We start from the raw sequence: 25,993 nt of genomic DNA on the forward strand, positions 1-25,993 counted from the left end.
GTTCCTCCCAGCCTAACAGCCGCTCTGGTACAGATATGCTGAGCTGCAAACTTACCATCGAAACAAATGTAGAATTAAAACGTAGAAATCAAACAGACAGGATACTTCTTTGATGCACCAGCGCCCCCCTGTGCCACAAAACACAAGCAGAGAAAGTGCTACCAACAGCTGGTGGGGACGGAGCGGCGGCCGCTCCTGTTTCTGAATGAAGTCTCTTTAAGTCACTGACAGGAAGTGGCTGAATGGGGGGGTGCGGGGGGGGGCTTCCCTAGGAGACGCTGGAGCAGCGGATGCTGGGGGAGCCCATCTGTGTGAGCACCTTGTCCAGCCACTGCAGGGGGCCGTTCAGGTGCAGCTCGATCCAGCAGGGGGTGCTGGTCACCGTCTGTCGTCTAGCAGGCGGACAGAGAGAGAGAGAGAGAGAGAGAGAGAGAGAGAGAGAGGAGAAACAGATGTGAGGACATGGTGAGAGAGGGAGAGTTTTGGTTCCAAAGACAAGTTTCAACAAAGTCCAGGAGTGTTTGTTTCACTCCTTTACAGAGTGACACCAGAGTGAGGTTCACGTCCCGCTCCACAGGTCAGAGCTCGTGCACTTTTCTAGAACGTTCCTGAATCTTTTCCCCCAGGTTTTTTCCAGCTCTTTAAACCTTTAAAGGTTTGGTGAGGGACAATTTGGATTCAGGACGTTGGCGTCAGTGAAACACCGCTCTTTGGAGTGAGTTTTTTTTTTCATCATAAAACAGTTGAACATTAGGAATTAATACACCAATAAAAACACATCACGTGACACGTGGTTCCCTGAGTTAGACTCTGAAGTTCCAAAGTGTGTTTTCTAAGACTTATCTCACACACAGTATTGCAACACACACTGTTACACTGTGTGGGCGTCAGTGGGGGTGACTGGGGGGGGGGGTTCATTCTATAAACTGCGCCTCTATCTTTTTCTTTTAGTATTTTTTGAGTCTTTATTTCTTTGACTTTAATGTTTGCAGATGAGTGGAGACGATACCTTTGTCTCTTTTATGAGCTTTTCTGTTCTATTCTACACTGATTTTTATTCATGAGGATTTTGGAACGCAGGGAGAACCTCAAGACATTATGAGAAATTATAGAAAATACATATTTACTTAAATAACCTGGCAGAATCTACACAGATCAGTCTGTTTTATTTAACTTCTCTCTCTGGTGTTTTCTGACTTCATTCTAACCACAGCAGCAGCGAGAGCTAATGATATAAACAGAGTCAGCAGCTGTCTGTGCTAACACAGACATGATGGAGCAGAAGGAACAAACTTTTTTTAAATTTTACTTTTTCCTGTTACAATCTGTTCCTCAAAAGGAGAAAGTCTGTGGCTCAGCTGCGTCTCACTCAGCGCTGCCAGGTGTGAGTAAAAGTGTCAAGAGAGCAACAAAAGTCATGTCTGTGGGCCAGCCTGAGGACACAAGGACCACGGAGACAGGGGGAGGAGGACCTGACTGCTCCAGTAACCTGAATCCTGTTTTTAAGTGTGTCCACATGTCTGCTGTGCAGCCGTTTCTCCCCTGTGGAAAAGCTCATGTGGCTTCGACCAATCATCTGCTCCACTCGACTCTGGCCCCTCCCTTTTTACTATCAGTGAGTCAGACCGAGTGGAAAACAGGGTGGGGATGGAAGAGGGAAAGTCTGACATCTCTCTCTTTTTTTTTTTTTTTTGACAAAGCACAAGTGTGTTTGTTTAAAAATAAGTCTTGGCGTGCCAGCCCCGTCCTGTTTTCTACTGACGAGGCCTCAGCAACGTCACATACCGGATTCACCAGAGTGTGAGCAGATGCCTGGGAGCGTGGGCAGAAGGACTGTGGGATGTGATTCACAGTCTGTTTGTTCCTATTGTCTGTGTTTACGTGTGAGCGGGATGAGGACCTGAGGAAGTCTGTGAACTCTGTGAGAGACCGAGGTGAAGGTGGAGGAAAATGAGGGACGCAGCACCCTACCTGTACTCCGCTCCCCAGCCTTTGACAAAGCTCATGCGGATGGTGCACATCCTGGTCAGCTGGTAAACAGCCTCGAAGCCCTGGTTGACTGACTGGGTCAGCAGTGCAGCAAACTCCTGGTTGTTGAAAATCTTCAGGTTACAGCCTGGAGGAAAACACAGGTATTAGTGGTGATAAACATTATTACACTGGAATATCGTGATACCATATCAATATTCAACTGATTTCCTTTTAACAAATTAACAAGCAAATATCCATGGTTTATTTTGGTCCAACAGTTGAATTGTTTAAAAAAACTCAATATATCGTTGTGCCTATAGTATCGCAATATATTGTACTGTTCCCCGTATCGTGATATGTATTTAATTTTTGAAAATGTTTATCTCTTTTTGTCATTTTAGGGGAAGTCTTTTTGACCTTGAATAACAAAAAACAAAAATCAAATTTGAATTGTTCTTAAAAGAGGAAAAAAAAAAGAACTTGACTGTTCTAGTTCAGTTCCTCAGGGGGTGGGGGGGTCTAACGCTGGTGTTTGGTGCGATCATGTGGAATGTTCCGGTACAGGACGGTTGGTTGGTGTTTGACTGTTTTTCTTGCAGCTGTTTCATCCTGGCCTGGTCTGTCTAAAAACTAAACAATGCTTTTTTTTTGTTTTTTTTTCATGCTCCAGTATGAACTAACTACTAACTCTGTTGTGCATCCAGACAAAGACTGTGCTGTGTGTTTATTTACTGCCCTAAACCCCCCCCACTCTGATGTTTGTGTGGGAAACACACTCGTACCTGGAGGGATTTTGCAGACCGTGGCAGGATGCCAGCCGTAGCGCTGGTTACAGTTGGGGCTTTGGACAAAGATGGCGCTGTCACTGAGACACTCGGCAAATACTTCTCCTCCGATGTAGTACAGCCTCACACCACGGCCTTGACGGACAGACAAAAACGAAAAAAGAAAGGAAAAAAAAAATTAGATGAAAATATGAATTTATATCTTCCAAATGACTGACGGCAACAGACGACAGGTTTTACCGATATGTCTGCGTGTTAACTCCACCGACGGGTTCCGGTTGACGTTGGACAACAGCCCGAGGCAGAAACGCTCAGAGTTGGAGGGGTCCGTGAAACCGTCAACCGTCAGCGAGGGCTGCGAGGCGTGGAAGGTCTCCCCTACTCGTTGATTCAGCTCGTAGTATGAAATAGAGCACCAGAAGGCCGGCTCGCAGTAGGTGACTGGCTGAAGGTCTGACGCAGAGAAGCAGAAAAAAAAAAGAAAACGAAAAACTTGATTAGAAAAACTGAGGAAAATTTGTATAAAAAACAGAAGAGTTAGAGCAAGCATGGGCAAACTACGGCTCGGGGGCCGGAGGTGGCCTGTTTGGCTCTGTAATCCGGGCCTACCAAACTTGTCCAAATGATGTTTTTAATTTATATTAACAATATACTTTTGCCTTTTCCCTGCAATGCCTGCATTTCGCCAATAGATGGCGTAGAAAAAAACTAAAAAGCCTTTCTGCATGACTTTTACATGTCATTTATCTTAGTTTACACGTACGCTCATCTATCTGCTCCTGTCAGATTTTAGGACCCATAGTGCTCTGTGAGTCACGCCTGTGGCGAGTTAAAATATAAAATATAATTTAGTGCAGAGCGAGTCACGCCTGAGTTAAAGTGTGGCGAGAAAAATATAAAATATAATTTAGTGCAGAGGAGAAGGAGAAAGAGTGAGAAAAAATATTAGACCGGACTTGCGTCACAAAATCTCAAACCCATACACAGTTTTTCTCCGTGGTCCCTGCCAGACAAAATGTGGAAGCTCTGCCATTAGCAATAGGTCAGTGGAGCCAAGATGGTCAAATTACAGGGCCATCCAAGATAGTTTTCAGTAACATCCACTGATTCTGGTAAAGGGCTCTTTTTTCCCCCTCAACACGTCCACTCTCAAACCACTGCAACATTCTGTGCGGGGCTTTGAAGTCCAGAACAGAGCTGCACTTCGCTGCCAACTGAAACCACTGTGTGATTTTGTTGTTCCTCCAGTGGCCCCGCAGTCCGGCCCTCTGGCTCTATTCCATCTTAATAGAATAAACAGAGATCATTGTCATCGATGTTAACGTTGGCCCGGACTGTTCAGCCGCTCATGTGGAGCAGAGAGGACAAAAGCTTCTTTCATCACCTGTTTTTTTTTTTCTTTTTTTAACAGTATTCCATTTGTGTATAGTTTTGTCTGAGAGCAAGTTCAGAAAAAAAAAACTTTTTTTCAGATCATTTAAATTTCCAGTTGCAGTCATTACAAATTAGAAATAACATGAAAGTTGAATCAAACTGAATCTCCACTTGGAATATACACTAATGCAGGGGTTCTCAAAGTAGGGGGCGCAGAGCTATTGAAGGGGTCAAATTCATTTCAAATTTAATATTTTTTTGTGTCACAGTTCTTAGATAAAAACTAAAACTAATTTAGTTATGTGTGCTAAATGATGACCAGGTCCAGGTCCAGGACTAGGACTAGGACTCGATCAACACAGAGCTGTGGACCTACCTAGGTTGCTGTGTGTTGGTGAAACAGGGTTTGGAGACAGGTTTGGAGAGCTGGTGTCCATGCTGTGGGTCATCTGGTGATCGCTGGTCTCTCCATCCTCACTCAGGTAACCAGGTGGTGGCGTTTCTGAGTAAAAACACAACAACACACAACACAATAAAGACATGTTTCACGGGAGCTGTTCACGTATCCACTGACCCTCAAATACTAGTTCCACCCTCTATGGTTCAACACATTTCACAGGAGCGTTTCACGTATCCACTGACCTTAAAATACTAGTTCCACCCTCTATGGTTCATACATAAATACACAAGTTTGCCAATTAGCCTGAGTACAAATATTAAAACAGTATAAACACAATGTTTGTCTGCGGGGGGTTAGGAGGTCCACTGGGGGGAGCCACAGGGAACTGAGCGGAACAAACAGTACTTGCACAGTCAACAGACGCAGTACTAATGATAGGAACTCAGGAAGTCAGTTCTATAGGGTATACCAGCGATCATCAACTGGTGGCCCACGGACCAAATCCGGCCCGCAACTGCATTCCAAAACAAATATCAAATAATATCTCGAACCAGAATCGGAATCAGAAATACTTCTTTGATCCCCGGGAGGAAGATGTTGGTATTGCAGCTGCAGACCGTTAGAAAAAGAGCAAGAGTAATTAAGACGGGATAAAAGTTTTAGTTGAGATAGAGATGGTATGTTAAGCTCCATATGCTTCAGCGAAACAAAAACACTTCCCCACAGTGTGTTTAAATAACAACACGTGTACACGTGTGGAGGCAGTGGTGGCCTAGTGGGGAGGCAGTGGTGGCCTAGTAGGAGGCAGTGGTGGCCTAGTGGTAAAAGGAAGCGGACTTCGGTCCGGAAGGCCCCAGGTTCGAATCCACCAACTGCCAGGTTGCCACTGAGATGCACTGAGCATGGCATCGTCCTCAAGCACTGCTCCCCGGGCGCCGACCATGGCTGCCCACTGTTCACTTGGTGATGGGTTAAATGCAGAGCTTAAATTTCATTGTGCATGGTGTGCTGTGCTGTGCTATGTCACAAATGACAAATAAAGATAAGTTTAGTTTAGTTTAAGTTTACTGACTGTACATATCAGAGTGAAGAGTGGATTGACAGTGGAAACACTGGATAAACAGTGCACATAAGTGGATTGACGGTGGAAACACTGGATAAACAGTGCACATCATCCTGTGTTAAAATGCCTTGAACATTTTTAGTCCGATTTCACAATTGAAGTAACGTAATAAACGCGTCAACATTGACAAACCTGCTCTCAACACAAAAGTCAAAAACAAATACATTTAACGTACCATTTGCGCAAATATGTTTTGGGTGTTAAATAGCTCCAAACGCACAGCGGCCATTTATAAGAAAAGCCGTTACCTCAGTGTGCGTGTGCGGTGGCTGCAAATGACGGGCAATCGCTTTTCTGAACCTTTCCTTTAAATCACAGGCCTTAAAGAAAGAGCTCATCAATAAACATCAGTGAGATGACACTGATGAGGGGAACGAGTCTGACACGCAAAACACAATATGATTAAACAATTAAAATAATTAGGCTTATAGATCACTACAGTGATTGTTATGGTTAGTGTAATTAACCTGACAGTTCGAGGAACATAAAGCACATCATGCACCGTGAAGACCTGTTGTGATCTAAAGGTCTCCCGCAGTAAACATTGGATCACAGTGTTCATTTCCAAACATCAGCTCAGATCACATCAAAGAGCATTTTGTGGCTCCCGGGGCCACATTTTTCACCAAAGGTTCCACCGTCGGGTTCACGTGACAAATATCAATTAAAATACATCATTGAAATGTGACGTCAATGAGGTTCAATTGAGCGATGCTTGCACGCTAGTCCTTGAAACCTGAATGCTGCAGTTTACCCAGACACAGACGTCTGGATATTTATTTACTCCATTCTGAGCTCTGCTGAAAGAAGGCCATTGAGTTGAGTTCATTTTACTGCCAGGTTGTTTCCCCTACGCAGTTTAGCAATAACTCATGTGGTGCCCTTAAAACTTGACCTCACAAACTTGAACTGGACTGTCACATATTTGCATGATCATGCTGTACTTTGAAATACTATTATATTGTTAATTACAATTCAGTATAAACGAGCTGTAATTCAGTACACATCTTAAGTCTGAGTGAGTACCTGGGATGTAGTTGCTTTGGGGCTCAATCCCAGCTGGGAAGTTGGTGTTTTCAGGGATTGAATGGCTGTAGTCATCAAGTGGTGGGAACTCACTGGGAATCTCTGTGTGTCTGGGCACCAGCACGGGAGGGAGGACTGTGGGATTGAGAAAAAAAAAGGATGTGTGGATAAAAAAATTAAACCATGAAACTTTATTCAAAGCCCTTTACTGACAGAGGAATACTGAGGTGCAGTACCTGGTGTCTCCACTCTCTGGTAGTGGTACGGGTTGACGCACACTTCGTCCTTCTTTGTGTGGAAGGCGTACTCGCACATCTCCACCGCCCGCAGCTCGTGGTGTGACTGCAGGTCCGGCCAGCGCCACAGACGACAGTATATGACATGGGGGAGGCCTTTTCTGTGGGACACCTGGAGACGGCCATCGAGGGACCTGTGGACAGACGGAAGGAAGGAAGTCAGTGGTCCATCGAAAGACCTGACATCTAACAGGTTGATCAACAATGTCAGAAGTTTGGAGGTACGTTAACACCAGAGGCCAACGCAGGCACATGGAGGACACAGTGGACAGACGAGGCCTTTACACCTCACCAGGTCACATTTTTGTTTGTCAGAAGACATCGTTTTCAACTGAAATTAGAGTCAAAGCTCTGCTCACTTTCTGTCCAGCTGGCTGTGTAAACTAGGCAGAAATTTGAATTGGATTTATCATTTTTTTTCCAATATCTTTATCCCATATTTATATACTGTCAAATGTGACGACAGCTTCTGTTTGAAGACATTTTGTGTAAAACAGAAATATTTGTTCCCTTTCCGAGTGATATAGCGTTCTGTTATTGAGAACACAATTAAACCGTCTCTGTCCTCACTGTGGTTTAGGTTAGCTCTCATGTACGAACTGTACGTCTCTCTATCACCGACAGAGCTGTGCCACATTCATAACATTCTCTTATTGTAAACTGCCAAACATTTCTCACTATTAGCAAGTGCAGAATATTTGTACTGTATTGAAAACAGCCTATACGGCTGTACCTATAGCATATATAGGTACAGCCGTATATAATACACACCTACGTAGGTTAGTCTTTGAGGATTTAATCCTGTCTAAATATAGTTTAAAATGTGTGTGACTAATGTTTACAAAAACATGTTTACAAATACAAGCTACTTACAGAATCGCATGCTTTAATGAACCTTTAGCAACGAAACAACAATGGCAGAGAATTGTAGCAGTAAGCAATAATCATGCTCTTCATATTACCATTAGCCATGACTATGAACTATCATCAAGCACTGAATACTGTGTTTACTACTATCATCTGTCATCATCTGCTGACACACCACATCCAGCAGGGAGGGTCCACTAAGCTTTTTGGCATTGGTTGTGGGCTGAGGCCTAAAAATAACTGTTGTCCTGTAACGTGATAACGGCGTATATAACAGGAACTTCATTGTGTTGTATGACTGATCTGCACTCATCTGGTACACAATACTCTTGGCAGTAACTGTGGTTAAGGTTCAGGTCGACACAAGGGATTGTGTCCCATAATCTCCGAACACAATGATCCACGAGAGATGCAACGGACATCGTCTTCTAATGTAAGGGTCGGGGCCCCGAGGGACAGGGGTTTAAGCTTAAGCTCCTCATGAGGACAAATATCGTCTGTGGACTGTCCAACGTCAGAAAGGCTTCTGGTGTCATATCTGGGTCAGCCTTTATGCTGTTTTCAGTTTCTTCAAGGTCAACGCATTTGTTACGTGTCCACGTGCTCTCGCTCGGTCCCGCAAGTGTAGGTTGGTGTTGACTTACGTACAGACAAGCGTGAACTGATGTGCCTTAGCATTCAGTTCAAGAATGTAAAGACGAAGGAGAATAAAAATCTAAGAAAAAACAAACATATAAAGATTGAAGGTTGTCAAGAGCCGGTGAGTTGTATCACGATTATTAAACGGAAATTAAACTCTCTTTAGGTCACTGTGGTCCACGAGGTAAAGGGTTTTTATTGGCAAGAATCTGACCACGAGGTATAATTTACTGTAAAGGGTTTTTATTGGCAAGAATCTGGCGATACGGTACATATCACGATACACTAGCAACAATACGATATACTGCGATTTTTTTTTAAACAATGTAATTGTAGGAAAACAGTCGACAGTAAACAGACAATGCTGTTACGTGCTGTTACTAAAACTGGAACAAAGGCATCTACATTTGGAATCGTGTGATATTACAGTGTATCGATATTTTCTTACACCTCTAATTTGATGGTAAAAAATATTTCCCACTATGATAAAACTGTACGTTTTTAAAGGCCAACTCTGACCTAAGATTAGAAATTGAATCACAATTGAATCAAGTTCGGAGTACAGAGTCGTACTAAATAAAAACTGAATAATCAAACAACTGCACCAAAGAAAAAAAGCATTGGCTAAAAGACACGACTCGACTGTGAGACCAGTGAACCAAGTCTTCTCTGATATCTGGCCAATGGATACAAAACCCTGCTTAGCCGTTTGTATTTTCTTTTGGAAGCATCTTGAGCCCATGCACTTCCCTCTGGTGACTCATATCTATGAGTGAGTGTTTACAAAGAGCTTCCTGAGCGATCACTGTTTCTCTTTTCTGATGCAATTTTCCTGTTTTTTAAAAAAAAAACGAAAAAAATGAAGCCACATTTTTGAGTCAGTTTCTTTTTACTTTGAGGCCAAACTGAGCGGAGAGTTTCTGTGACTAATGGATACGAGTTTGTTACAAGATAAGTCAAGCATGACAAACACGAAACTGCAAGTATTGTTTTTGTTTTGTTTACAGTAGTACGACAGTACAGCAACAGTTCACACAGGCAGCTGAAAAAAAAAATATGAATCAGGAAGGAAGTAGTCAAACAGTCATGATGCCACGTAGGAAACATATGAAAAATGCATTTGCAGAAAGGAAGACGGATCAGATTCAGGCCCGGGGTCGGTCCAGGCCGCTGTGGGAAGAAACATATTTTATCATTCACTGTGAATACAGTAACTCTGTATCCACGAAAACAAAGAGTTACGCAAACAAAAAAAAAGGGGATAATAAAATGACTGCAGTCTGTAAAAATGTGAGAGAAATAAGACGATAAATTATTAACTGGTCAGACAGACAGGGCTGATCTGATGTCCGTGGTATGTGTGTGAGGCCCGTGCTGCTGCTGAGTGGGTGTTTGGTGTGGCCCAAGTCTGTGTGGGCGAACAGACTCACACACACACACACACACAGACACACACAGAGACACGGACCTCGGTGACATGACTGACTGCTTGCTCTCCTACTTCTATGGCCTCGTCTTTGTTCGTCTTCTTCCAGTCAGTGTTTTCAGTGAGCAGGATTACAGTAATGATACGGCCCGAGGTGTGACTCACACGAACGAAAGTAATAACTGAGCAGCATTGTATTAAAGGGTGACTAACAGCCATGAACAGGACTCTTTACTGCAGTAACAATGACCCGTGTCAACAGTCTCTTCTCGTCCCCTTCCTCCTATCACACTCTTGACTATTCAACTACAGCGACTCGTGTTCTACTGACTGTAATGTCATTGTGAAATCCACACCTTAGTCCAGTCTAGACATGACCCACGTCACACACACTTACACACCTCAATGGAGTTTGGAAATATTTATTTTCAGGGTCAAACAGGTGCTCGTCCCAGAACAAACACAGGTGACACCTGGGGCCTATGGTCCAATTAACATGAACATTAAAACCGGGGATCGAACTGGTGACCCTAACACCTAAAGGCAAGAGCAATTGCACATTTTCCAAAGGTTTGTAATTTAAAATTAGAAACTATGCAAATTTAATACTTTTATTAAATCTCTAAATTGATAATTAAAAAATTGCCAACTGTAAAGAAATGGTGGCCCTAAAAAAACAACTTCTGAGCCTTTGATGTAGATGCTGCATTCATGGACTGCGTGATATTTGCCAACTCAGGCATCAATGACCCTGGAGCAGTCTAATCACCTTCTGACTGTAGCCTCTGTATCAACAGTAATTTGACTTCAGAGTTTCTAACCCGGATGCTTCTCTGGATACAGTACAACCAGGAATCAAACCCAGAACCTTCTACCTGCCTCAATCACTCCAGCTGTTCCCCAGAATTATACTCAGTTGAAGGTCTTCTTATTTAACAAACATAACAAACAGCAAACGTCAAAATAAATTAATTAATTAAAAAACCTGACACATTCAACCAAGCCGTCGGGTCAAACGCTCACAGTCGTCCGACTAAACTGAATGACTCACTTTATTGATGAGATTTAGGACGAAAAACACCAGAGGCCGTCACACAAGACATTAACATGATTTAAAGTCTACAGTCCAACAACTACGCCACAGGGAGGGGCACAGAGGACCAGGACCAGGACCAGGACCAGGACCAGGAGACTTTAAGGACCAGAGTGCGTCCTTTCATCTGGGTTATAATCTTTAATAATCATAGTAGCGATAAACGTTGACACTCAGAGTCACACCTCCACACTGTCAGCCGATCAGCTGAATTCCCTAACGGGTATATTTCTGGTAAACGGTCAGAAAAAACCTGGTGTAAAAACCCACACACTCCTAAAACACAGGAGTTTTTGCTGCTGGAACAGTCTTCTGTCTCAGGACTTCTTCACATTGTCAGCGTTAAAAAAAAAACAGGGGCAGTGGTTAAGGAAGCGGACTTGGGTCGGGAAGTCTTCAGGTTCAAGTCCTCCAGCTGCCAAGTTGCCACTGAGGGGCTCTGAGCCATGACAAATAATTCACTTTCAGCTGTTCCAGGTTGGGGCAATTTCTAACACTTCTGGTCAAACGATACAGGGCAACTCACCGATCTGATTTTTCAAACATTTCAAAGGAACTCTTTATGAGTTGGACAAAAACATCAATTTTGAATCCATTTGGTAAATTTAGATTTTTTTTGGTTTGTTTTTGTCCTTTGTTCATTCGTCAACATCAAGCTGTACAGTGAGTGTTAACATGTTGACAAATTTACCTAAAGACAGATCTTTCGATGACTCATCACAGACGATCTCGATTGACTTCCTGACAGACATTTCTCTGTCAAGAGACACTAAGGGACAAACTGATGTTCAAAAACAAAGAGGACAAACTGGTATGGATTTTTTTTTTCTTGGTTGCGGAGGGAAAAGTGTCGACATCATCGTGTGCCATGAGCTGAGGCTAAACCTGACCTTTGCACCCAAAACAGCCGGGACCTTTGTGTGTGTGTGTCAGGGAGTACACTCACCACACACACCAACACACACCAACACACACACACAAACACACAGAAACAGAGTGTGAGGCTGGAAAATAAAAAACTGTATAAGAATGTGTCACAAATTGAAAAGGATTGCAGTAGTGAGTTGCATTCATGAGTATTAGACAGTGGTAGTACACAAATATTTAGATGTGTGTGTGTGTGTGTGTGTTTGGCTGACTCATAAAACAGACTCAGACAGAGCAGATTGAGCTTTACTGAGGAGGAGGAGGAGGAAGAGGGAGCAAAACAAACACTCTGTGGCATTCCCAGTTACGCTGTGAGACGCAGACAGATACACTGTGTGTGTGTGTGTGTGTGTGTGTGTGTTGTGGGTTAAGACCCTCTGACAGAGACCTTTTCACAAGTTGCTGCAGAGGTTTGGACTCAACTCAAGGCCGGAAGAACCAAAAACAAGCCTAGAAGAATGGATTTAATTCAGTTTTTTTCTTCAACTTTGCAAACCAACAAATTGGAAACACAGACTTATCTCTCTCTCTCTCTCTCTGTCTCTCTATCAAACCACAGTGTGCTATTAAGAAAAAAACAGAAATTGTCTGCAAAACCACTCGGTGACGTCAGGGGCTCGTCCTCCCACAATCTGTCCTAAGAGCACACATTGAGGGGGACAAAGAAGATGATGATGGATAAAGAAAGGAGGGTGCTGCTGGACAATGGGTCTGGCAGACTGTCTCAGCAGCTCAAAGTGTCTGTGAATAGACCCCTCCACCCTTCACAAAAATACGCCCCCACCACTCCGTCTGTCCCTCTACCCCTCTGAGGGGTGAGAATGACGAGGATGTGGAGCTGAACTGGTCTTTGTGCCTTCTCCACTGAGCCTCCAGTCCAGTGACAGTTAGTTCCTGTTACAGCAGGTGAAAAGACAAATCACACACGGATTCTAGAAGGAAACCTGCTGGTGCACTCCCACCTCCTTCTACACCAACCATGTACACGACTGAACATTTGTTTTAGAAGAAGCTGATCATCTGCAAAAAGGCTGAGTCAGAAGGAAGAGCACAAACCAAGACACAGACTCAACCTACGTCAACGGACGTGTTACAGCCATAGATATTGTTCCCTACAACTATCTGCCCCTATTCCCAACTGCAATGGGGGGTGGGCTGGGGTGGGGAGTGGTTCTGGGGGAATCTGACATGTACGTACTAAATGTCAATTCAGACTTTGGCTGATCAAGTAAAAGAACAAAAAAATTAAAAGAGTTTGGTCAATAAAGGTTGTTCCGTCCATTAGGGGTTAGGCTAAAATTAAATCCTGGGGTCATAGGTCATTTCCAAAACAGGTATGACCAATAAATATCAAGACCAAATAAAGTGGAAAAGGTGAGCTTTCACAGCGAAAATATGACGCTCGTGATGTTCCAAGTGTCACATCTGTTTTTGTATCAATCCTAGAAAGACTTTGCCACCGTTTTTTTGCTAGTGATAAAAGTCAAGTAATACAGATGGCTGCTCGCTTCCGCAGTCGTGCCAGAAAAGTAGGAACCAAAACGACTTTTTTTTTTCTCATGGCTTAGATTTGTTTTTGTTTTTTTAGAGCAAACAGAAAAACAAGTAATAAAAACATCCCTTGGTTAGTTCTGTTGGAAAGAGTTTTAGCCTTTGATGATCAGGGATCATGAACAGGCATCAGTGCTGAACTTAATTAACACACACGCAGACACACACACACACACACACACACACACAAACTCTACAGTATCCCGTTCTCTGGAAAAGCCATCAGACGTCTTTATTTCTTTTTACAAAGGAGGGTGTGAGAGAAGTGAACCGTGGAGTGAGCGTGAGAGAAAAGTGACTCCCACAGGTGATATCACTGAGCCGCAGAGCACTGGGACCAGTGACGGAGAGAATAAGAAACCAGGAGACAGACGGCTGTGGCAGGACCAGACGACAGAAAACTGAGTCCGAGGACTAGAAGACTGGAAGACTGGAAGACTGGAAGATGACAGAGGACGGGTAAACAACCATTAGACTGCTCCCAGTCAATGAGTTGAGCAGCCTGCCTTGTCTCTTTCGGAATCAAAATGATGAATGACTGAAAATATTCCAGATGCAAGTCATCAATTTTTTTTTTCCCCCTGCCGCACAGCTGAGGAAATCTTTCCGAGTTCACCAACTTCAGAGACGTGGAGTCCGGTGAAAGTTGAAACTCCCTCTGCCTTTATGTTTGTTTTCTTTTTTAAAATAAATGAGCTGATATTAACCTAAATTATACTTCTTTAAAAAAATAAAATCCTAAAAAAAAACCAGGCCCTAAAGGAAACTCCCACCTTGGTTATGGTCATTCTTCCGTGATGAATGGTTGTGGGGGTTGTGGCACTTTCACCACATGTTTTATCACCACTGTGTGACATTCACGAACCCCGGGGGCTGCAGCTGCAGCTGCCGACGCCTGACAACTTTAGCTAAAAATAAAAACCTACCCAAACTTAAACATTTTGCTGATATGTTAAAATCACAAAGTGTCTTTCTTACCCAGAGCTGGCTGACGGTTTCATACAGACAGAAAGTTGAAGCCTTACACGTGTCCTCCTCAGGTTACACTCCATCTCACTCGCTAGACGGTGAATAATTACATCTAAGCGGAGGGCCTCATCTCGCGTGTCGAGATTACACTTATGTCATTATGTCATCAGTATTTTTGCTTGGCTCGTGGCATCATGGTAATAAACAATCAAGGTATATTAATTAAACAATTGAAGTTCAACATCCTATTAATTCATTTATCAACTTCGAACCCAGTGAACTGTTCCGCTCTGCCCTCGGCCTGAAATATGAGCAGCAGAACTGTCACTTCACTCTTCACTCCTCACCTTAAAGGCTGACTCACAGTAAGAAACATCTATATAGACAAATGGACTTTATATATATTTGCCTGTCTACTTTGAACACTTTCTAAGAACCATAGTTCATCCTTTAACAATGGACTTGGATTTTTTTTTTAATTGGTGAAAATATTAAAGAGATTATTTAAAAACATCTGCTCACTTTTAGGTCAGCAAAAAAAAAAAAAATGTAGCCGCAAATATAAGTTCAATCAAATAAATCAAATCAAATAAGTTTGAATTGATATCATGAGTATTCATGACAGTGAAAAACAAACTTGAACTTTAGTCAGGCTTACAACATGTGCCCTACAGTGTATTTATTTTTGGAAAGGGTAAGATTCTGTCTGGGCAGGACAGATATATATATATAAAAAAATAAACTAAATGCTGTGGTTCAAGACGTCTGTCACTCACACATGGCTGTGTCCAAAATTCCATCAAACTCGTTTCAAAGCAACGCTGCTGAAAGCTATTGTTGTTGCACCATTTTTACTGTGAGTGCTATTTTTTCTAACTTTTGTTGCTCCTTACTTCTATGTTTTGTGACGTCACATATTGCCTAAAAAAACACCTTACAGGAGAGCAAAGGTGAACCATCACCTTTTTATGCAGGCATTTCTCTTTTTTTTAGTACTAATTAATAAATTTTTCTGTTAAACTTTTAAGGCCCAGTTTCTTGTTAAGTCATGTTTTTTTTGTCACATTCAGCTTGAGTCCAGCAACAGCATCTGCAGCAAAAGCAGCAGTGGCACTGGTGGACAGTGGAGCACAAAGGCAGGTTTGTTGTCTGGTGAATATGTCTGTGCATGTGTGAAGTGCAGTCTGTGTGTGTTTCCGCATCTTGCACGCCACTCCCCCGCAGATAGAAAGGCAGCCAGGGCCAAGTTGGGGCAGTGTTGTCTCCCTCTAACCCCCACCCTTCACCCCGGGTGCAAACCACAAACCAAACAGCAGCCCACGCCCTCCTCAAGGGCTCGACATCCAGAGAGAGCATTCCTCTGAGCTGACTAACACACGGACACATGTGCGCACGCGTTGTTATGCACACGTGTGGGGACATACATTTCAAACGAACTTCACGCACAAGTGTGGACTGCGGTTATGACGGTTTATAATTAACAATTCAATGTAAAATTACAGAGACGAGGTCTATATTTTGTACCACACAGTAGCCTTAAACAGTCACAAATCATCCAATAGCAGCGTTTCTGAAGCTGTCGTTTTAAGGCTAACCTTTGTGGGTCACAGGACTGAAGAATGTCAGTTTTACCGCAATCAAGGCACGATCATTTTTCAACCACGAAGACAAGACTGTCTGAGAGACAGTTGTTATAATAATCACAGTCCACGTGTCAGTGATATTATATGTCCTTGAATGCCATCAGTAAATTAAGAAACTTTGTTAATTTGTTGTTAGCGGGCAAAGGTTTTCAAAGGATGCCAACAAATGTCACTCAAATGCCTCGGGTTTTAAAATGTCATGCGAAGTTCAACCTTAAGAAACCTGAATCTAAGCAAACATGGCCCGTTATGCTAACGTCCATTCATAAAATGCTGACAACGACAACATAAACAATGTGACAGAGCTACAGCAGCAGCAGTCAGTGGAGTCGACTGATCACTGACTCATTCTGTTCTCAGGTCATGTGTCTATACGTGTGGTATCAGCTTTCAGGCCGTCAGGCAAATCAAACGATGACAGAACCACTAAACCTACATGAAAACACTAAGTCATTACTGTCACTGGATGCAACCGACAACACACGCAGTCAGACAACACATAAACTCTCTGTGACCTGTTTTGAATTGCGTCTTTGGGGGACAATGCTGTCTCAAATGTCTCAGTGTGTTTCAGACAGCATGAATGTGTACGGTATGTGTGCGTGTTTGGGGAAAACAAGGTGAATGCTAATTAAGATGAAGGTCAAAGCAGTTTTTGAACGATTAGCTTCCAACAAGTGTGTTTTGATTACATTAATTGGAAAGGACACAGCATTCACTGAATAAACAACCACAATGGTTTTTAGTCATTAAAAAGCTTGTAAATATGTGACAGCTCATTGAGTAGTTATTTGTGACGTTCATTTAGATTAGAATCAAACATTTTACTTCCACCCAGTACAACCTAATGAATACCTCTCTGCTGCCTCTTCAATGTTTACATATAGATATGAAGGATTTCATAGGTTGCAGTGAACCGGTACTTTGCAGAAACATAAATCTTTAGGCTGCATCATTGGAGGACTGGAGGTTTAATAGTTGCTAAATGGATGCTGTACAAATCTGAAGAGGTCAATGGTACATCACGGGATGTTATTGGTAGCAAAAATAAAAGCAAACTTTTCAAAGTATTTCAATCACTTGCAAAAAAAAATGCAAACAGAAAAATAACGGCAGACGGCAGAGTGGAAGCAAAACTCTCTATTTGGTGGTGCTAAAAAAAATGTGAGTCGTTATTTGTTTTTATATTGATTCTGTATATCATGCAAATATACATATGTGTTTGTTTTGATGTTGTTTGTCAACCTTCAACATGTGTGACACTAAGTACTAAACAGAAAACAAATCAATTTTATTTGAGATTTTAATAGGCATCTCTGTTGACATGCAAACCACGCTAACCGCTGTCTAGCTAAAAGGCCAAGAGAACCCACAGCGCGGCCTCCTGCCAATTGTTTTATCATGTCTACTGTTTTCATAATGGCTCTTAAATATTCCTGTCTTCCATCACAGTTCCCGTCGCTGCTGTTTTATCTGTATTACATTTCCATTAGCCTCTATTGCGGCCATTAAAATGAAGCCCTCTAACTGGATGACAGCTTCAGCCTCCATTAAAATGAAGCCTTCTAACTGGATGACAGCTTCAGCCTCCAGCACTGATCACAGCACCTGGGAACCCCCTGCTCCTTCTCACTGCTTCCATACATTTTCATAAATGTGAATATTTGACCGACCATTCTATTCTACTTTTAAAGGCTTCATGTCTGGGAATGCTCTTATAAGATGACACCTGTACTCCATCTTGTGTCTATTGTCAGATCAACTGGTTACAGTTCCATCAGCACACCTTAAGAGAATGAGCAGAACAACATATGGGAACTCTAATTAGCAGATCTTTGCGATCCAAACAATAACTATGAATGTATTTATTTCTTAACAAAAATAAATATTATTGTTCTCAATCACAAAGATAAAGAAAGACCAAAATAGTAAATAACCTTCTTCATTTGTTCTGTTTAAATCAATTTTACGAAAGCTTCTTAACAGACATAGGATGGAATAGTATAGGATGATACTTGGTGATACGACTACGATGGAAGTATCTGAAGAAAAGTGAAATCTGAAGCATAAGAAGTGTTTTCAGGTTTTATCAAGATAATACAGTAGCTTCCATGTCTGATCATCGTTCTTCATACCTGGAAAATCTTGACTCCCCTATCTGCCGCCCTGACATGCAACACAATCAGACAGCTGTGAATCAGACAGCACATTTGCTGCTGGCGGGGATGTGTGTGGACAAGACTAAACACTACCCAGTACTATCACAAATCTATTGTAAGTAAATGTACAAAGCAGTCAGGAATCCACTCCCTCAGGGCTTTGGAAAATATATATCATTTCAAAAAAATATTTTCTTCTTACGAAACTAGACTGTTATTTACAGTAACTCCATCCTACTGTAAGGCTGATTGATATGTTAGCCCTATATGCTGACGATATATTAGAAAATATTTAAACAATTCTTGCCATTAAAAACGGCACTGCTGTTAGAGATAGTAACACTGTAACGTTTCACATTGAAGTATGGACTTGACTACAGTAGTCTGAAGTTGTGTTTAATCATTATCTACAGGTCATCAGTGAAAGTGTTTTGTATGTCTGCAATAACACAAAGTTGAAGGGTTTTGGTTGCTTGACTAACATTTAGTGGTGTAGGCAGTTACTGCAGACCACCCACAACTTAGATCGGTTGCCAATGAAGTGGTAAGTTCAAAGCCCTGACGTTTTACATCAAGGATGAAGAATGTAAAAAAAAAAAAAAAAAAGCTCTTTCTTCTCACTGGATTCACTTTTACATGAAGCCCAATCAGCTTGTTTGTACCAAAACATTGTGAACATGTACATACATACATACAGGTGTACATGTGTTGTGTTATGAGGTCACAGTAGTCAATGCTTGACACTCATTTCTATTCCCCTACGATGGGCACAGGTATTTATACTGCGTACCTAATGAACTACACCTCAAATGTCCCCAAACTGAAAAAGTATTTTACCCTTTGTAAAGGTCCATCGGGTGGTATATGCTGGATGCCTTTCCTGAAAAATGCTAGCTTGGGACAAGTACAAGGTGACTGACTTTAATGTCAAACCATCATCTAACAAATCAAACCAGTAGTAGAAAAGTACCCACACTAGTGTACTAAACTACACAAGAAATGTTGAGTAAATAATACATTCATCAACTAAGTACAAAGGATTTTACCCTGTGGGTCATTAGTTGAGATTAACGATGCCTTCACTGTGATGCCTTTAATGGACAAAGCTTTAAAGTGGTTGATTGAAGTCAGACAAATGTAACTGATACTGATATACAATTAATTCTATAACTGCACACTAAACTGTATTTGTTTTCTTTTACAACTACTAAGTTGTTGTATAGCGACAGTATAACCAACTACCACATGTGTCAACTCACTGAAACAGAAACAATAGTTTGCCTCTGTTTACAAACAAAAATACACACCAAAAGTCCACAACAGACGAAGGAAACCACACTTTCCATCTAATCAGAAACTCTTAAACTTTCATTGACACAGTGAACAAGCCAATGTTTGTGACCAACCTTTATTTAAGGCTCAAACGAGGGCACGGTTTTGAAAGTGGCAAAGAGGGAGGAAGGTTAGTCAATCCCGCACGCCGCAACTGCTCATTGTTGAGTAACTAAGATTACACTCAGATCTAAACATTCACTTTTGCACAAGGTATAAGCAACTCATTGTAACAACCACAGTGACCAGCAAGGCGGTAGTGAAGCCGTAGCTCTTCCCAAGTGATAAGCAAAGGCTGAGATTGTTTGCTGCTTGTCTTTCCATTTTAAGACGACTTTGTTGTCCAAGGGACATTTGGGGTTTTTTTTTAACAGACCCAGACTTTATCTCCTCACCCTTTTTTTTTTTTTAAACAGACCCAGACTTTATCTCCTCACCCATGTTTATTACTAGAGCTACGAGACCAACCCTAAACAAACTACCCACACACACACATACATGCTGACCTAGAGTAAAATAATACAGAGCTAGGAAAACAGCAAATCAATAGAAAGTCTACAGCAGGGGTGTCAAACTCATTCAGGTCAGGGGCCTTAATGAGATGTCTAGTGAGCCGGACCATTAGAATCATAACATCATTTTATTATACTTTTTTCATTGTAAGGTCTCCTTGGGTGACAGAAAGGTGCCTTTGAAATAAAATATACTATTATCTTAATTACCTATAAATACTGGAACTATAAGTCCACATTTGTTTCCCCTTTGTCTTCAAACCCTAAGAGGGACAGTTCTGGCCCGCTGGCCGTATGTTTGACACTCCTGGTCTATAGGAACAGTAGGAGCCGTCTGCTCCAGAAAGGTTTATTTAAAATCTTTTCTTCAAAGATGTTCCTGAATTAACCCTCTACACCAGGAAGTTCTTTCAAAATAAAATCCCTGACTTACCTCCACCAGAACAAAACATGTTCTTCACAGGAAAACAAAATCTTCTTTTCATGTTTTGGAACATTAAACCCACTAACTTACATGAGGAGAAATACATGGTTTTGTTCAAGTACAGTGAGAAAGTAGAATAACTCTACCACTACACGAAAACATGTAAAAAGTACAAAGTTTAGATTTTCATGGACTGTAAACTGATGGCAACTTTGGTTGGTTTGTCTAAATGTCTGTGTAGATTTGTAGTTGTTTTTGTTTTTTGTTTTTTGTTTTTTTTTTGCCTTCCTGATATGTGGTGTTGCACATTGTAATATAAATATTTTCTACTGTTATAACAGTAACATACTACAACATGTTACTTCATCACAATACATATCTACTGACATAACTGGTATGTTGTGCATGCTTCAGCACTTGGCTTGACAGTAAACCATCATCAGCAAAGGCAGCTATTAGCCTCATTGTGGGGTTCATGTGTCAGGGAGACAGGAGCTGACCTCTACATGGACAGGCCTGAACACGCAGGCAGCTGCTGTCAGACGGCCAGAACGTGGGGGAATTAATAGAAACAGCAGCTCTCCAGGGACACAGTTAGCTCACAGTGAGAGCCAGAGCTGATCTGGGGTCATTTTAATGCACTCCTGTCTCTTCCCGTCTGAATTAGTGGTAAGAAACATGAAACCTGGATCATGCCAAACATTATTTAACTTTCCGGGCAGGCTTAGCTCTGGATACCAACCCAGGCATGTGTGTGATATGCACAGTTGTGCCAATCAAGAATGTGGGAGTGCCGTGTGCGGGGTTCACTTTTCATCTGACACAACGTGTGCTTCTAAATCCAAACTGTCCACACCGTAGGCAATATTCTCTGGATAGATCACATACTTAAGGCCTTTTGGGTTGAGGCAACAACAAGAAACACTACTAGTACTTATCACACCTCGGTATTTACACCTGACTGAAACCCAAATAGATTAATTATGCACAGATTCTGGTTGATAGGCGTTGGATATGTTAGAGTAGGGTCTTCATTAAAGTCAACCAGTGTTATGTTGTTATGTGTTTAGAAAATAATTCAAGTGTCTGTTTGTTTTTGTCCTGGCTGATCAGATAACTACTGTTTAATTACAGGTCCATTAATTACAGTAGAAATATGTGGTGTTGCAGTCTTGTTAGAACCTTGATACTAACTACCTGTTCTATTACAAATTGCTGCATTTTACTCCACTGGTGGAGTGAGGCAGATTCTGTTCATACTTAAACATCACACTGTCACCAAAGTAAAACCTGACACCAGCACTGTCATCATGACGGATCTGCTGAAATGAAAAAAAAAAAGCTAAAGAATTAGCATTGCATAAATATACAAAGATAACTAGAGTCTGAAATGTTTCTGGCCTAATCTAACTTCTGCACCATTTCTGGACACAACTTCCTGCTGTGACTTCATGAATTACTGAAGGAAAGTTTGTGACAGGTTTTTACTAAATGTGTAATTCAGCGACTGATAAAAAGAACCAAAAGGAAAACCAAACTTGGACTGGCTAAAATCCATCCAGTTCTGGTAGACATTTAACGTCATCTTTTTGGGTTTAGGTGTGGGCCATCATAGGCGGTAATTTATTTCTGCGTGTGGGCCAAGTCTAAAATGTTGTGAGCCAGGTCAGATGGTGTGTAAGCAACCATGGGTCTGGTCTGGTGTGGTCTGAAGAAGGGCCTTGACCCTGTAATTACTGAATTAATTTATTTAACTCATGTGTGTTGCCTACAGTCTGGATACCAGACCAACCAAAGGCGATGATTCGTTACTGCACTGTACGTGGTCCAAGAACAATAGGTCTGTGCCCCAGAAAAATCTTGCCATGTAGTTTGGGTTATGTGTTTCATCACAGTACTATTATGTCATGTAGGTAATGTAGGGACATCTAGGCTGTAGGCCGGTCGGGTACAAAGAAGACCGAGGCTCTGAGAGGTAATGGGTGTGAAAATACTGTTATGTTTTTGTGCTGTACCTTCTGTTACAGTGTACAACTGGGAGTTTCAATAACACCCAGGCGACCACGATGTCAAATGTCAAAGACAATGTCAGTACTGTAGTACAATGTGTTCAAGTACACCAGGATTACAAAAAATATCTACATGAATTCACAGATTTCAGAGCTGTAATCTGTTCATTTCTGTCAGCACACGAACTCCTTCTGCATAATAAAACCTCGCATCACATGAAAGCCACGTCTGTCAAAACCACTGTTTCAGTTCAACCGTCGAACACCTTCAGAAATCGTGACGTTTTGCGAGACTGAATAACAGGCTCCGTGCACTCCATGCCTACGCAGCAAAGGTGCAGAGCTACTGTAGGAAGCAGCCCCAGATTAAGGCCAAGTTATATAACTTGGACTCCATTTGTACTTTTGCATTGCCTATGAGCTGCAGGCACTTCAGTCAGTGCACACACTGTATGATACTGATTCCAGATCAGTATCAGCGGGACCACAATTGCTGATAAACGGCATGACGGCATGCACTGAACGGTATGAGATATTTATTAGCGCCACAGCAAAGATGTAACAGTGTTTATACATCCTGGTGGAAACGCTACAGCGGACTAGAGAGTGAGGGGGAAAAAGTGACACGGAAGGATGCTAGACATGTGGTAGTATCACGGTGCTACCGTTAGATAACTGGAGGCGCTCGGAAGCTCGTTTTTATTAAGTAACTAATGTGTAATTGTTGCTCAGTTACGAGGCCGGTGTGGTGAATTGTGCATGGATGATGCTGCTGCTACTGTTGATGATGTTGTTGTTGATGATGATGCCTTCACGGTCAACGTCGAGCTAAGCGCCGCTCTAACTCTGCCTTACTTACCTCGGTATGGTGATGCATTTCGTGTTGATATTCTGGGTGGTGATGGCTCGCTCCAGCTCGTCCAGCTGCCCGGTCTTCTTCAGCTTCTTCACCAGACTTTTCACGGCTTTCTCACACCACTTCTCCTCCTGGCCGTTCTGCTCTCCTTTCTTCCAGCCCAAAAGTCTCTTGACAATGGGGGGAGTGAAAGGCAGAATTGACATCTTGAAGTTCGAAGGGTTATTGAAAAGTCCTCTCGGTGCGGAGACGTCCTTCCGTTTGGACCGTCGCTCGGACAAAAAACTCAGTCTTCGACACTGTGTTTAACCCGTTGTTTGTGTGTTTGTTGTTGTTGTTGTTGTTTACTGAGCTCCACAAGGAATCACCCCGGAGTTAAACCCCTGAGTTTCAGCGCATTCACTCTCTCCGTCTGAGTGTGTCTGGAGTCCAGCCGTGTGCACCGGCAGTCTGCCGCACGCCAGGTTTATTATCACTACGCCAGGGAAGTTAGTCCCGCCTCTTCTTCTCAGATAACCCGTTACTATTTTTAAACTAATTAATGCTCAACTCGTTCATCTGATAACACCACCATCTCAATGCAATCGCGCTTCAACCCTAAGGCGGTGTGTGCCTTGTTGTGGCTTTCGCCGCGAATGACAACGATCTGTAAAGTTTGTTGCTCTGTTCCTCCGCGGTGCTGCGGTCCGCCGACAGAAGTCTACTATAGAAGTCTGCATCAAATGCTAATGCAGACTGTGCTGCCGCTGCTGCAGAGTCTGCTGCACGGCACACAGTCAAAGGGCAGTCCCCTGCAGCTGCTGGAGGGGGCAGAGTCCTCGGTCAAAGAGCATGTGGCTGAGACGGAGTGAGCTGTCACCGTCACACAACTGCACTGATGCCGCTGCTGCTGGTGGTGGCGCTGTAGAACAGCCTGTGAGTGTGCTTGAAAAGTCTACCTGTAGCTCGTTTAATTGCTACCAGTATGTTTATTTATTTTTAATCTTGTTACTTAAATGTAGCAGGCAGGGTTGCCAGATCTGACAAATCTGTCAGTTTCCCTGGTGTGGGATCAATAAAGTCTAATCTAATCTAGTGTAATCTAATTTGTATTGAGCTAAAAGTCAGTGTTATGTTTTGTTTTTGTTTGTTTTTTTTAATGTAAAATAACAGTTAAATTTGTCCAACATCTGACATTCAGCATGTCAACAACACGACTGTCCTGTTGCTGAGTCGTCTCAGTGTCTGTACAAAAGTTAGTCGTTGCTGTAAGATGGAAGGCTACAAAACACACACACACACACACACATGGAGAGAGAGAGAGAGAGACTCAGACTGACATGCCTCAGCTTGTACTAGGTGATAAGATCCTGTACACCTCCTCTTCAAAATGACACATTTTCAGTAGCCTGAGCCTCTGAAATTACAGTCTACACACACACACACACAGTACACACATAGACCCCACACCAACTGCCCCTAATAAATATTTTAAATAGTTCCGGAGCCACTTAATCACATGCTGTAATTATTGCCTGACAAACGTTTAGTTAATGTCATGTTTGGTACAGTTTAGCTTTAACTTTAGCCAATTATACCGAGGCACTTCACTGATAAACACTGGGCTGTCGGCTAATGCTGGTTCTGGGCTGACATTTGGTCAACTTTCCATTTTTGTCACCATTTATTAAAACAAAAACTCTAAACGTTTCATGCAAACACTGAAGTATTTCATAGCTAACATTTACTTGGTTTACTTCAGATACTACGGAGTACTACTGACTCTTTCTCTGCTCACCTTCGTTATCCTGTACATTTTGTACATTGTGGATATTTCTTAGCTATTACTTATGTCAAGTTTAATCCCCAGAAATAATCCACTCTCCTCATGTGTGGACAAAACACTCTAAGTACAACATGCTAGCAGAACGTCCTGCCAAACTGGACCGTACTGTGTGTTTTACGGGGTTCTCAGCGGCCACTGACACTCGCAAATCTAGACGTAGCACTTACACCCCCACAAGTCTGCAGGCGTGTCAGCAGACACACACACACACACACACACACAGTCAGGGAGTCAAAGTGCCAGATGTACAATAGAGTGTGGAGCACAGCTGAGCTCTCCACAGAGAGAGAGAGAGTGAGAGAGAGACACAGATCAGGATGTGAGACTGCTTTTGTTCTTCATGCTTCAAAAAGGAGACTTTACTACAGTCAAAGCACTTCCCGAACGCGGGTGCCTTATTTTACACACTTGAAAGAGCTGTAAAAGTTCTGCACAAAGACACTGCCGCACTCGCGGGGTCTCCATTTACAAAGTATCAGTCGGACAGACTGGACCATAAAGACTTACGATTAAAAGGCAGTAAAGAGGCTCTGAGTGGAACAGGAAGTCCTTCACTGAGCGACTCAGCACTGAATATGAATCTGCTTTACTTGTATTTTTATTTATTTTTTTAAATCAGAGTTCAAAGTCACACTTTACTTTATTTACTTTTACTTTATTATGGCTGTATGTACAGACACTCCTCACTGTACACAGTGTGGAGCTTGTGCTAAAAATAAGGCTCCCTTCACGCTCAGCAGCACAGGCGACTTTTCTTTGATCTATTCGTGTCAGATGTCGGTAAAT

At 42.3% G+C, this 25,993-nt stretch overlaps 1 protein-coding gene across 1 annotated transcript; it reads right to left on the reverse strand.

Moving 5' to 3' along the window:
* On the reverse strand, positions 1–24,421 carry smad3a (SMAD family member 3a). The gene is made up of 8 exons (XM_008310506.3): positions 23,386–24,421; positions 6,916–7,109; positions 6,680–6,814; positions 4,507–4,632; positions 2,997–3,209; positions 2,754–2,891; positions 1,972–2,116; positions 1–392 (listed from the first exon to the last, which is right to left on the reverse strand). The coding sequence occupies exons 1-8, from the start codon at positions 23,586–23,588 to the stop codon at positions 269–271; spliced, it is 1,278 nt and encodes a 425-aa protein (XP_008308728.1). The 5' UTR covers positions 23,589–24,421; the 3' UTR covers positions 1–268.
* Between the last annotated feature and the right edge of the window lie 1,572 nt (positions 24,422–25,993).

The sequence above is a fragment of the Cynoglossus semilaevis genome, chromosome 5, assembly GCF_000523025.1.
Source record: "Cynoglossus semilaevis isolate Cse_v1.0 chromosome 5, Cse_v1.0, whole genome shotgun sequence".
Classification (NCBI taxonomy): domain Eukaryota; kingdom Metazoa; phylum Chordata; class Actinopteri; order Pleuronectiformes; family Cynoglossidae; genus Cynoglossus; species Cynoglossus semilaevis.

What these genes read in the sequence shown, in the direction of transcription:
- smad3a (XM_008310506.3), bottom strand. Translation starts at nt 23,588, where the DNA reads ATGTCAATTCTGCCTTTCACTCCCCCCATTGTCAAGAGACTTTTGGGC. An exon ending in GGTCTGCAAAATCCCTCCAG is followed by an intron (nt 2,117 to 2,753) that starts GTACGAGTGTGT and finishes GTTTTCCTCCAG; the next exon opens with GCTGTAACCTGAAGATTTTC. An exon ending in GGCTGGGGAGCGGAGTACAG is followed by an intron (nt 393 to 1,971) that starts GTAGGGTGCTGC and finishes TCCGCCTGCTAG; the next exon opens with ACGACAGACGGTGACCAGCA.